At 39.8% G+C, this 13,919-nt stretch overlaps 1 protein-coding gene across 2 annotated transcripts; it reads left to right on the top strand.

Annotated features, from left to right (window-relative positions):
* The first annotated feature begins 100 nt into the window (after nucleotides 1–100).
* On the top strand, nucleotides 101–12,823 carry nup54 (nucleoporin 54). Of its 2 annotated transcripts, XM_034709895.1 has the most exons (14): nucleotides 116–229; nucleotides 1,597–1,716; nucleotides 3,092–3,178; nucleotides 4,086–4,172; nucleotides 6,330–6,488; nucleotides 8,434–8,660; nucleotides 8,768–8,955; nucleotides 9,074–9,270; nucleotides 9,373–9,427; nucleotides 10,634–10,727; nucleotides 11,450–11,557; nucleotides 11,770–11,889; nucleotides 12,135–12,245; nucleotides 12,405–12,823. In XM_034709895.1, exons 1-14 carry the CDS (start codon nucleotides 187–189, stop codon nucleotides 12,531–12,533), a joined length of 1,725 nt encoding a protein of 574 aa, XP_034565786.1. In that variant the 5' UTR covers nucleotides 116–186; the 3' UTR covers nucleotides 12,534–12,823. The 2 variants fall into 2 exon arrangements, with proteins under 2 accessions (XP_034565787.1, XP_034565786.1); XM_034709896.1 differs by lacking the exon at nucleotides 1,597–1,716 and having other exon boundaries at nucleotides 101–229.
* The last annotated feature ends 1,096 nt before the right edge of the window (nucleotides 12,824–13,919 follow it).

Below are 13,919 nucleotides of genomic sequence, written 5' to 3'. Positions count from 1 at the left end.
CCACATTGAGTTTTAATAAAACTGGATCAGTAAAGACATTTTTTTCTTTCTTTCTATTCATCTAGCTGTCTAAGGCACACTCCTCCAGCATCGCTAGGTGGCGGTAGTGTGCCTTAGACACCAGTTGCCAGTCGCCAATAAACAAAACAAAGAAGAGGAGGAAGAGAGGTTCGGCTAGAAGTCAACATGGCGTTCAGTTTTGGCGGACCCACGAGTAACCCAGCGGCAAGTAAGTGCAATTTGGTTTTACTTGTGGGTATTTTATTGACACGTATGCCGCCCGTGCTTTGTTAAAACGAGGTTCTGTTGGTATACAGGCATCGGGGTATCGTACACAGGGCCTAATCGCAGCGCCCATCAAGGTTCTCAACCACAGGTGTTCTGTCGAGTTGTGCTGCTTTGTCGAAAAGTGCTATCAAGATCCCTCTTTAGAAAAATGCAGAATCATTTAAAATCACAGCTTGCGTTTTCAAAATAAGAGGAGCTTGATTTTATACCACATTACAAAACGTTTACCTACGAGTTCAGTCGTTTTTAAAAATCCAGGAGAAATAGAACTACATTTTTTGAGTTATTATTTACAGACAAGCGCCTACGTTTGGGTATGCGCATGCGCAGATATCAGAAGAGCGGATAAGGAGCACATCTTGAATGGTAACACTATTCGGTAGAACACCCACTGAGCATTTATGCTAACTGTTGTGAATTTATTTTCTCTAAAGCAGATAATTTGCTATTTTTCCACATGTGTAAATACAAGCTGAAGTATTTGAGTTCGTTCAGCATAAAGAGCTCAACCACTTATATCTTTATCTTTCCCTTCATTGTTGTCATAGCCTTTTTGGCTAACAGGCACCTCCGATAAACTAGTGCTTTCCTATTAATGAATGCTTCTGCTCAATAGACAATAGTGTTAGCTTGGCAAGGCAGCTTTATTTGTATAGAGCATTTCATACACGAGGGCAACTCAATGTGCTTTACATTAAAACATTAAAAGCATTGGAGACATTCAGACAGGCATAAAATAACATAATTAAAATGACAAATATAATAAAACAGAAAAGAAAAGGAAAATTAGAAATATATTAAAAATTACATTAAATTTGTATTTAAAGCAAGTTAAAATGAGCTAAGATAGGAAGGCAGTGGTAAATAAAAAAGTCTTAATCTTTGATTTAAAAGAGGTGAGAGTTGGAGCAGACCTACAGCTTTCAGGGAGTGTGTTCCAGATATGTGGTGCATAATGACTGAACACTGCTTCACCATGTTTCGTTCTGACTCTTGGGACTGAAAGCAGACCAGTACCTGATGACCTCAGAGGTCGAGGTGGTTCATAAAGTAGTAGCAGATCAGCAATGTATTTTGGGCCTAAACCATTCAGTGCTTTATAAACCATCAACAGGATTTTAAAGTCTATTCTCCGACAGACAGGAAGCCAGTGTAGAGATCTAAGAACTGGAGTGATGTGGTCTACTGTTTTGGTCCTTGTTAGGACTCGAGCAGCAGCATTCTGTATGAGCTTGTGCAACATAGCGTAGCTGTAATGTTACTGCCACTACATCTGACACTCATAGCACTCTCTATGTTCTTGTGAAGACGCGTCCGGGTTTTCATTCGGTTCAGTTGGTCCCAAAACCACATCATCAACCGCATTTGGCTTTGGCACCGCAGCCACCTCCACCACCGCTGCCGCCCCCGCCTCATCCGGATTCGGCAGTAAGTCCAGTCCAGGGAGCTGATCCTCACTTGAAGTGGGCACCACTCCTCTGTCCTAGCTGTTGTTGATCAAAGTCAATCGGGGGCGATGCACTAGTGCAGGCATGTCCAAAGTACGGCCCGGGGGCCAATCGCGGCCCAAGGTCCATTTATCTATGGCCCAAAGCTTCCATCTTAAATTGTGTTATTTATAGAATAGAAATGAATCACCTTCTGAATCATCTGTACATTTGCAGTTTCTTTCAAGTGCACAAACAAAACTAAAGTAAATCCAGAAACATCTCAAAAAGCTTCATATGGACTACCTGTTTAAAGCCAAAGCACTGGGAATTCTGCAAGACAGCAATAAAAAAGAAACACGAGGACTCTTAAAGTTGACAAGTTTTCAAATTGATATTTTTATCAGGATGTGAAAATGTTCTTGATGAACACTTAAAGTTCAGAAGACACGAAAGAGGACACAAGACAAGATCAAAATTACGAAGTTGTACTGAAAAGGGAAAAATTTGGTGCATGAAAATAGTTCAGAACTCAGGAAAATAATTATTTTGTTCTTAGAATATTGTCTGCTTGTCAGAAAAGTCCTAAAAACAACATGAAAAGAAGTGTGATGAAATCCAGATCATGATCCTGCCATAGGAATATAATGATACAATATTTTTTTCCCACATTGCTTGACTCTAATGAAAAACATTTTCCTCCAGAAGAAGATAATGTTAATGTTTACATGGCTTGTGGAGAACTGAGGATTTCCTAGTTACTGTTTGAGAAAACATTTAAAATGATTGTTATTAAATAGATATTTCATATATAACTTTTATGAATGCTAAGTCTCAGTAGGAGCCACTGGCCCTGAGGTATTCTGACAACATCATATGTGGCCCTCTTTGAAAAAAGTCTAGACACCAGTGCACTAGTGTGTGTACCTCTTTGCTAGCCTTTGTTTGGAAATGTCATATCCACCTGCATGAGCTACCAAAGTAAGAGAGAGAGAGAGGGAGAGGGAGAGGGAGAGAGAGAGAGAGAGGGAGAGGGAGAGGGAGAGGACGAGAGAGAGAGAGAGAGAGAGAGAGAGAGAGAGAGAGAGAGAGAGAGGGGTCCCCAAGCTGTTTGAGCCTAGAGCAGTAAAAGCAGGGGTTAGTCTGTCGAAAGACTGAGCCTGATCTTAATATGAGAAGTGATGAGACAGTTACAAACAGGACCAACCCTAGTCTGCTGGTGTTGGGTGACATGAATGAAGCAGGATACTTCCCACATTTGATCAAAAACCTGCATATAATTTATGTTGATGTTATCCCAGTACTGTTGTTGTTTCCCTAATCTTATTGTCTGCCAGTTAACTTATCAGTGTACTGTTTCTATGTTTTCTCCAAAGCTCTCACAGCCCCTGGTTTTGGGGCCACCACCACCACTGCTGCTGCTGCACCAGCCACAGGATTTAGCTTTGGCTCCACCAACACTGGTAAGATACACACAGTGGACATAGCATGTAGATTTAGACCACTTTTTTTGGTCTTGTCTCTATGAAGTCGCTTGAAGACTGTTTGTACATTTGATGAGGCCTTACTGTGGACTGTATATAAGAGGTAGATGGAGCCTCGTGGTTTCAAACAAAAGATCGCAGAATGAACAAATTCTGCGTATGAATAAAGCATTTCTTGACAAATGACACGTTATTTGAAGCATTCTTGTTTTCTACTCCCATGTCTACTTCTTGTAAACAGTCTATAGGCCATTCTAAGCCTGACCTTTTATCATTTAACTCCCTCATGTCATTCTCTCTTTTTTTCGCTGCCTGCCTCTGCTGGCTGCAGGATTTGGGGGGCTGGGAGCTGGAAACACCACGGCTGGTGGGTTTAGTTTTGGGGGGTTTGGTTTAAATGCCAACCCAGCAGCAGTCAGCTTTAATGTGGGGTGCTTTGGTACAGCAACCACCACTGGCACTGTTTTCAATTTTGGTAATAGCCTGGCTAGCACAGGTAGATGACTTTTGTGATTAATTAATCAGTACAAGTGTGTGTCTGTAAACACTCATCTTCATCCATTTCCACATCTATATGGTGCAGTTCTTCATCTCAAATGTTCGTCCCATTCAATGTCATGCATCCTTGTTTCCATTTGCATGAGGAGGCAAACTTTTGCATTATGCACTGACTGCATATCATAGCTCAGTATATTTCCCACTTATTTCGTAAAACAGAAAAACAATGCTGTTGGAAAAGAAAAGTCTGATTTGCCAGTTATTATTCCTAAAATCAAAAATAATGTTTTTCTTCTATTCCTATTATCTGTCATATATTATAATCTTATGTGTTTACACTGTTTTGTGTTTATTCTCATTTGTTCTTATTTTGTTTTTGTTTCTCCAGGTACCTTTAGTGGCTTTGGAACGGCCGCAACAACTGCTAACGCAACTGGGTCTACTTTTAGCTTTGCTGCTCCTGCTAGTACCACAGGTCTGCAGGCTTTTTTCATCCTTAACAACATTTCCCTTCTTTTCTAGTCATCTCTGTTCATGAGCAGGAGATAAAGTATGCATGTGTACTAGGGGTGTATAAGTATATGTATTTGTACCGAACCGTTTCGGTACGGCCCCTTCGGTTCATTGCAGACGCGTACTGACTGAAAACAGGACGCACCACACACAGCGAGCGCAACCTGCCAGGTATTCTACTGAAACTTTGGCTTCAGTGCAGCGACTTTCTCAACAAATCACCTCAAAACATACCGAGTTTGTATTACCTGTGATAAGTTTTGTGCTGTGAACTCAAACAAAGGTTACCTGTGATCATCGATGTGTGTTAGTGAGCAGTGAAGTGTGTGTCTTAGTGAGGAGTTGTTTGTGTGCGTGTGCGTGTGCGTGTGCGTGTGTGTGTGTGTGTGTGTGTGTGTCTTAGTGACGAGCAGAGTGCACTGAGTAGATTGCGCCATCTTGCGGAAAATATTTCAAGCCTCTTGTGGGTTCATAGAAAACAAAACTAAAATGAGCCTTCAGCTAGTAGATCCGTCATACAGTCTTCACCCTCCTGATATGCTGCGGGTCAAATTGACCCATTTTGAAGTAAAAAATAAATAAAAATTGTTAAGTATTATTTTGCTCTGAAGCTTCTTCTGCTTGGCTTAATTAGCATAAACAACATATACAATGAAAATGGCTCATTTCACAGATTTGCATTGCACATCTGTGAGAATTAAAAAACACAATTGCACTAAATATTGATTTAAATTGTTAGTAATGGAGTTCATAATGAGATTAAAAAATAGTTTGGGGGGATTTTGTGGGTTCGGACCAAGCGTGCCGGATACGGCCCTGGTTGTGAGGCTTTCAGCAGTGTGTCTGCCCCCTGGTGGCTGGCTGCAGTATAGGTCAAAAAATCTGTCTCCCCCCCCATTCAAATGAATGGGGGAGCAGTCAAACTTTAAAAAATAAATACACGTCGTACGAATGTTTCTCACATCCGTATGCTGTGGTTGTATGTAGTTAGTATTTGACTGTTTTGTGTTCAAGGCCTCTTTTTTCTGAAAAGTTTCTTTTTCGTTAGTTATTAGAGTTTAAAAAAACGGGGTTTTACTTCCTGGTTTCCTTTGATTCACAGCCGCCGTAGAACAAAACTTCAAAGGGCACACAGCGTCTTGTGACGTTACGCTTTAGGGCGGAGCTTATTACAGTGGCTTCACAGGCTCTGGCTGCACAATGGCTGCGCCCAGGAGAGGGATTTTTTGGCTTCAGAACTGTACAACGGGAAGAGGCGGAGCAACGCTGTCCATTTTTATATACAGTCTATGGTTGGGACACTTTTGGATCATTGAATATGCCCCGGGTCAAGTTGACCCAGGAACATTGTTGCTGTTCCTAAGAAACAAACATAACAGGAGGGTTAATCCCCAAAATCCGGTTTCATCGAAGTAGCTTGACCTTCAAAGAAGTGAACAGTGGCGCTCTGCTGAAGTTCCTATTTATGCATTTGTGTGCATTTATTTGTGTGTGATCTCTTGGAGCACCAACACATATAGCAAAGCAGCAGGTCAGACAGGCTGCACTTATACCCCAAAAAACGCTGTACAAATTAAGCATAGTTTTTAATAACAATGTGACTATTTTGGTACAGATATTTACTCGTTAGGTTGTAAATAGACCTCTGATATTTACTCACCTGATGGAAAATCTGCTCACAGTCAGTGCTTAGAGGGGGTTCTTCATGATTATGTATTAATCTATTAATATTCAATAAAAATCCTTTAAAAAATTTAATTTAATTTAAAATGGAAAAAGAAAAGGAAATCTGAACAGACCTGCAAGCCTGAACTCTCTATGCAGCACTTTAGACCATGCGTAAAAGTTCCTACATAAAGGAAAATAAGCTTAATTTGTTGACCCCCCCCCTTACGTTACCGAAAATGTATCGAACCGACCCCTAATGTGGACTGCCTTGTGCGAATGTCTCAAGAGGTGTCATTTCCCCTAAGCTTTGCATATGCCTTCCATTAGCTTCTCAATAATCCCTTCTGTAAAGCTGACAGCTATTACCTTAGTCCTCCTTAGTGTACAGACCAGTTTTCTTTAGCATTAATGCAGTGGAAGATTTCTGACTCTTAGCATGTTCTTGTTTCAGGAGGCCTTTTTGGTAACCCACAGAACAAAGGGTTTGGGTTCTCTTCTGGGCTCGGTGCTGGGACTGCTGCTGGGACAACAGGATTTGGAACTGCATTAGGAACAACTAGCCTTGGTGGGTTTGGAGGCTTTAATGTCCAACCCACTCAACAGCAGCCAGGTGAGTGTCTGCTGTTTAACACTTTCTGTGTCATTTTCAGAAACTACCACCAAAACCATGTTTCAAAATCTTGGAGCATTGTAACATGTTATGTGCAGTTAATTTTAGAAGTATTGAATTTTTAGACTTATTAGGCCATATTTTAAGAGGATCATCATAAAACCCACAAATGAACACAATGGAGTCAGGAACAATACTTCAGTTTTATTAAGGATCATTGATATCATTATTATCTATAAAGGACAGTTTATTCTACAGCCAGCAGTATCACGATTGAAGCAGATGGCTGTCTAACATGAGTCTGGTTCTGCTTGAGGTTTCTGCCTGTTAAAGGACATTTTTTCCTCGCCGCTGTAACTAGCTAAATACTGCGAGGTGCAATGCTCATGGTGGATTAAGACGAGATAAGATTGAGTCCTGTTAGTAAGAGGGGACTGGATGGTATCCCGTCTTGATGTTGGGTGTAATAGTAATAGAAAATAACAAAACAATAGATTGATTAAAAATGCCAATGGTGATAAAATAAACATCATAAATAAATATCACATTGCACTGTTAAAAAGGCTCATGGCAGTAGGAACAGTCTGTTTGTTCTGCATACAGGGAGGATGAATCTGCAACCAGACGGAAGCAACATGTTCTCTTTAAACAGCAGATAGGTCATATCATTTAAGTTTGACTGGCACCCATAAAGAGTCCTGAGTGTGAATACCTTGTATCTCCTTTTTTAAGAATTTTGCAGCACATTTTGACGTTTCCTAGGAACCTGTTTCTGTTTTATGAAAGGAAGTGATCCATAAAAATGAATAAAAGAATGTAAGAACAGATTCAGTGACATAAGCATAAAACATTTTCATAAGAATCCAGGGAGTATCTGTACTTAAGTTGAGCTTATACATCTCCGTCAACTTTCAGTTTTACTCCACTACACCCCCCACCCCCACCCCCCCCACACACACACAGAAATTTGGTGATCTAATGTTCCAATTTTCTTTATTTATTTACTTAAAGGGACAGTGTATATTAATGAATATTTCAGCGTAGCATCCATGTAAATATGCCAGAGTTAGCCATAAGGCTCATTTTCATCTGTAGTCCCGGACAGGTCAATACAGAGTTCATAACAAATGATAACAAACAGATGGAAACAGCACATGATGTTTTAACTGAAATAAAGAAATAAAGCTTAAAATGAGTGGAAACTGAGGATGGCAGTAATGCAACATTTTGGATGCCACTGGCAATAAGAGGTCATGAAACACAGTAAAAAGCGAGGTGAACCAGGTGCAAAAGGGCAACAAGTTTCTTCAGAGCCAAAGCTTTGCTTTCAGTTAAAATAAAATTTTTAAGTCTTGAAATTCTAAACTGATGTTTTTTAAAGCATCATGTAAACAGTAAATATCAGATACATGAACATTTTTGATTCATGTTGAATGTTAAAGTGGTTGACTTGCGCTTTTGCAAGTGTTTATTATTGGTGTGATTTATTTATTTTTACTCAAGTACAGCTTGCAAGCACATGATCCACCACTGTGAACACATTAGTAAAACATTTATAAGACTATCCTTGCTGATTATGCTATTGATTTATGTTTGAAACTCAGCCAGCACACAGACAACAGAAGACTTAACAAAATGTTTGTTTTTTTAATTCGAGATTGTAGAATATGTCCAGCAGTCCTTGTTTTTGTGCCCTCATATAAATAAAATAGCCAGCTCATACAGCACTACAAGCGCAGTACACCGTTATCACTGCAGAGGGGGACAGCAAGCAGGAAGATTTCAGTCAGGCGGTTAGATAATAAAGCGCATATAAAATTGTGAGTGATTTTCCTAAAATTAGAAACACACTTTAAAAAGTAGTTTCCTCTTGCCTCCTGTGAAAACCAATATTAAGATGTTTCTCATTATGTCTTTATTGATTTTCTTTTCCTCCCTCTCTCAGGAGGCTTGTTCGGCCAGCAGGCCCAGCAGCCAGGTCAGCCTCAGCCCACCCAGCTTTACCAACAAGTCACCGCTCTGTCAGCTCCCACCTTGCTGGGGGACGAGCGTGACTCCATCCTAGCAAAATGGAACCAACTGCAGGCTTACTGGGGCACAGGCAAGGGCTTCTTCAGCAACAACAATGCACCTGTCGACTTCACCCTGGAGAATCCGTTCTGCAGGTTCAAGGTAACAGCACACACAACACATTGTTCTGTAGAGTGGGTGGAAGTTTTGTGCAGTTGATTTGAATTGAAATGTTAAATGGTAGTCCTCTTTCTCTTTTTGTTTCCCAGGCGGTGGGCTACAGCTGTGTCCCGATGAGTAAGGATGAGGATGGTTTAGTAGTCCTGGTTCTCAATAAAAAGGAAGCTGATGTGCGAGCTATACAGCAGCAGCTGGTTGAATCCATCCACAAGATCCTGGGAAGCAACCAGTCACTCACTGTCAATGTAGATGGGGTCAAATCCCTTCCCAGTGACCAGTAAGCTTCTATAACATGTCATACAGCACTACTCCTAAAATACACAATTTACTTATTTCTCTTAAGTGGTCCTGAATCATAAAAGATATCAGACAAATCCAAATATGCTGTCTCTCAGGACGGAAGTGACCATTTACCTGGTGGAGCGTTCCCCCAATGGCACCTCCAAGAGGATACCATCCACTACCCTCTTCAGTTATCTGGAGCAGGTCAACATCAAAGTCCAGCTCACACAGATCGGGGTGGCCATGTCTCTCACACGCACAGAGCTGTCCCCAACACAGCTCAAACAGCTGCTTCAAAATGCGCCTGCAGGTGAATGTTTGCGTCGCCCATCTCTGCCGAGTTCTACAAATAGTTGTTATATGATTACATTTTTCTTGGATTGTAACTGAGGATGTTGTTTCCTCTCATCAGGAGTGGACCCCATTATTTGGGAGCAGGCCAAGGTGGACAACCCTGACCCTGAGAAGTAAGTTGGTTAAGAACTTTTGTTTTAAGATTTTTAATAAAGGCTGGTATGGAAATTACCTAAAAACCAGAACATAAGAGGCAGATTTAAGGGATACCCCAGAGGGAAAGGTCTTTTTTATAGATGGATTTATTATCAAAAACTTCTTGGCTTTTCAACTTGGTCAGGTGCTTTGAACTTTTTTCTTTTTTACATAAAATGTTCTGTCAAGCCTAGGTACAAGACAGGGTTTTCGCCAGACTGTAACACCCTCATCTTGGTAAAAATATAATACGTGCGGTTGTCAAGTTGTGCGCCAATATAGCAGGCGGCCCCGGTTTGATTCCAGCCTGCAGCCCCTTTCCATGTCATTCCCCCCACTCTCTCTCCCTCTGGTTTCTAGATCTATCGAATGTCCTAAAGTCTCCAAGTAAAGTTAAAAAAAATTACTTTCAAAAAATGTACATTCAATATACAGTAAAATTCCTCACCCATAATGGTCGCATCAGCTTAAAGAATGCAGCCTATTTTGTAGATGTGGGAAAAGGGGTACCAAAAGTGTATCTTGTACACCAAATTTGACGGTATGTGAAGAAGGCTGAAAGCACCAAAAGACTGTGAGATCCTCAGATCATCAAGTTACTGCATTTCAAAATGTTTCCTAACTTTATAACCTGCACACACTTAGCCCTAGCCCTCCCCCTTCAGCCAGAGCTAGGACTATAACTAGTATCTTTAAATCATTTAACTCATATTTTATCAATCAATCAAGCTTTATTTGTATAGCGCCAGAATTCAAAAACGTTATCTCATGATGCTTTTACAAACACAGCAGGTCTAATCCTTACTCTGTTATATTATTAACAAAGACCCAACATCAAGACAGGATAAGATTCATTCCCCTCTTACTGACAGGACTGAATCGTATCTCATCCTAATCCACCATGTGCATTGCACCTCTCAGTATATAGCAAGTTACAGCGGCAAGAAAAAACTTCCTTTTAATAGGCAGAAACCTTGAGCAGAACAAAACTCATTTTAGACAGCCATCATCTATGGATGAAATAAGACATACAGTATATCAAAGTAAGATGTAACTCCCTTTAGTCATTTAATTTTAGACAGTTTTTTCAAGACCTTTGTTTCCTACTGAAATACAAAAAAAATAATCAAAGCTTAACGGTAATCAGTCATTACATTTTTGTTTTGGATTGTTTTGTTTTCCAGATTAATCCCAGTACCTATGGTGGGCTTTAAGGAGCTGCTTCGCAGGCTGCAGATCCAGGAGCAGATGACCAAACAGCATCAGACCAGAGTCGATGTAAGTGTGATCTCTGCTCTCTCTTATTCTCCTCTATTCCTCTTTTCAACACCAACTCGGTCGAGGCAGATAGCTGTTTAACATGAGTCTGGTTCTGCTCGAGGTTTCTGCCTGGTAAAAGGAAGTTTTTGCTTGCCACTGTAACTAGTTAAATACTGCGAGGTGCAATGCTCATGGTGGATTAAGATGAGATACGATTCAGTCCTGTCAGTAAGAGGGGAATGAATCTTATCCTGTCTTGATGTTGAGTCTTTGTTAATAATTTAACATAGAGGTATGGTCTAGACTTGCTATGTTTGGTAAAGGCATCTTGAGATAAAGTTTGTTTTGATTTGGCTTGATACAAATAAAGGTTGATTGATGTTCTTGCTAGTCAAAGTTCTCTGAATACAAAACTGGATACCTAGAAAGCGCATACACATTACCACGAAGGGATTTTGAAACAGGTCTTGTTGCATCAAGGTCAGACAGCACAGATGTCCAAGACATGCCAGCTGCCAACAGACTGATGTTGCTTTTACAAATACTGCTGCAAAGGAGGATAATAAGGACTTAATGACATTGTACCATTATATAAGTTCATATATCTCATGTCAATGCTGTGGATTTTAAGGGCATTTGCATCAAAGATGCATTTGGAAACAAAAGATTGAGGTTAATGTAACAGGGAAGGGGTTCTCATGTCAAAAATAAATGAAATATAATCATTCATGGTGTTGCAGATCATCTCAAGTGACATCAGTGAGCTGCAGAAGAACCAGGCGACCACAGTGGCCAAGATTGCCCAGTACAAGAGGAAGCTGATGGATCTCTCCCACAGGGTGCTGCAGGTAGCTGCCTCACCTCTCTTACTTTGTTCAGCTAAAATGCAGAGCACATTTTTTTTTATCTCTTTAACATAACACTGCGATGGATCACTTTCTGATAGTTTGTTCTGGCACTGTATTTCCCCTGCACCGTGATTCATGCTCCAGTATTTGTTTTGCCTGCTCCATTATTTTTTGTTATACTTATCTACTGTCTGTTGCCATTTTTCTTGAAGGTTCTAATCAAACAGGAGATTCAGAGGAAAAGTGGTTATGCTATCCAAGTGGATGAGGAGCATCTCAGGGTGCAGCTGGACACCATACAGTCAGAGCTCAACGCCCCCACGCAGTTCAAGGTAAGTGTCTAAACTGTAGCATTTGGAAGTGCTCATTTTCTCACTCAATGAGCATTCTTACTAGACCTGAAGTGAGAGAAGGAATGGGCTGACCGTTTGAAGTTGTATGTTACCATACCAACAAGTTTCATATACCTTGGATCTTCTTTGCTTTCTGATTTGTTGCTGACTAGAAATAAATAATAATTTTGACTGCTGTCTAATAATGTTTTTCAAAGATATTTATATTGCTGTTTTTCTCCCAGGGTCGGTTGAATGAATTGATGTCCCAAATTCGCATGCAGAATCACTTTGGAGCTGTGAGATCAGAAGAGCGCTATAGTGTCGATGCAGACCTTCTAAGAGAAATTAAGCAGGTAAGTCAGCACATTTACACAGTGCATCTGATTCAAAGGCTTTACCCTTTAATTTTACTCCCAGACCTGTCCGGTTCTCGTCTAAATAATTTTAGAAGACTTAAACTGAGGCAATCAAGGCATCAACTGCAACACCTTTTTGTTATTTCCAACTTTCAGCACTTGAAACAGCAGCAGGATGGTTTAAGTCATTTGATCAGCGTCATCAAAGACGACTTGGAGGACATCAAACTCATAGAGCACGGCCTGAGCGACAGTGGACACATGAGAGGAGGCATGCTGAGCTGAGTCTGCCCTACTTACACACATACAATACAATAAATGCTTTGACTCACATATCAGTCCTTTTAAAGGTGGCATGTCAATCACCCAGACTTGGCAACATGTCCTATTGGCCATGATATTGAAATAATCAGACAACTACTTGTATGAGAAGCTTCTTGGACTTTACATCGTCTAAAAATGATAGCTGGATTACCTTATGTCATATCAGGTTATGAATATTAGACCATGAATGTGACCAGCAAGTATACAAGTTGTTGATTTGAGTGTGAATAAAGTGTAAATACATGTTTGTATTTCTTTTTTTATGCTGTTATTGGAATAATAAATTTCATTTGAATTTAAAACAAGTACCACTTTTCTAGTCCTTAGACCACACACTGCTCTGCACTGATGGCACATGTTGCTATAACAATTATCAGTATTGATCCCATTTAGACACATTGACACACCACAGGAGATATTTGTGGTTCAGTGTCTTGCCCAAGGACACTTCAGCATTTGACGACAGGAGTTGAGATCCTACCTTCAACCTTCCATTTGAGAGATGAATGACTACTACAGAGCCGCAGCCACCCATCTCATCAAAGAAGGGCTTGAGTTTATAGGATTAATTTCCTGGATTTGCTACTTCACAGGGATAAGAGACTGATTGACATTTGGACTAATGAAGCCACTATCCTAAAGATAACATGCCCTTATAGAGGATACCCAGCTAGCAGGGAATGTTCTCACCTCATTGGCTAATATTCCCTATAAGTTCTGACTATGTTTCAAGACAAGGTTTTGAGTGTAATATTCAAAGAACATGTTAAGGATGTATATTGATTTAAACAATGTTCATTTAATTTTAACTATTAATGAAACAAGAACATTTTGTCTTTAACATTCAGATGATGTTTTGATAATATTCTTTAGGTAAAATATTATTGAATGTTTTCAATAAAATGTTCCCATAATGTTACTTAATAACAAATAAGCAACTTTCTCAAAGCAACATGTAAAACATGTTTTCAGGATGTTTCTGATTCCTCAAATCACTAAATGTTTTATTTAAGAACATTCCTGTGATATTTCATTAAAACGAAGACAGAACGTTTTATCTTTAACATTTAAAGGATGTTTTGATAACATTCTTTGGGTCACAGACTATTTAGTGTTTTTAGAGTTTGTTATCTGATAATATTTTGTGAACATAAAGAAAACTTTCCGCTGAGAACATTTCAAGGAACATTAGGGCATAGTATTCGAGCGCTGTTGACACTTAACATTTTATTGATGGTTTTAGAGAATGTTATCGTAGAACATTCTTTGAACACAAAAAAAAGCTTCCTGCTGAAAACATTACAGTAACATTCTCTGCAACATTAACATAACAATTTTAGAACAAAA

Source organism: Notolabrus celidotus, chromosome 19 (genome assembly GCF_009762535.1).
Source record: "Notolabrus celidotus isolate fNotCel1 chromosome 19, fNotCel1.pri, whole genome shotgun sequence".
In the NCBI taxonomy this organism is placed as follows: Eukaryota; Metazoa; Chordata; class Actinopteri; order Labriformes; family Labridae; genus Notolabrus; species Notolabrus celidotus.
The sequence above is the reverse complement of the archived record's forward strand: the minus strand, read 5'-3'. Positions and strand labels throughout refer to the sequence as shown.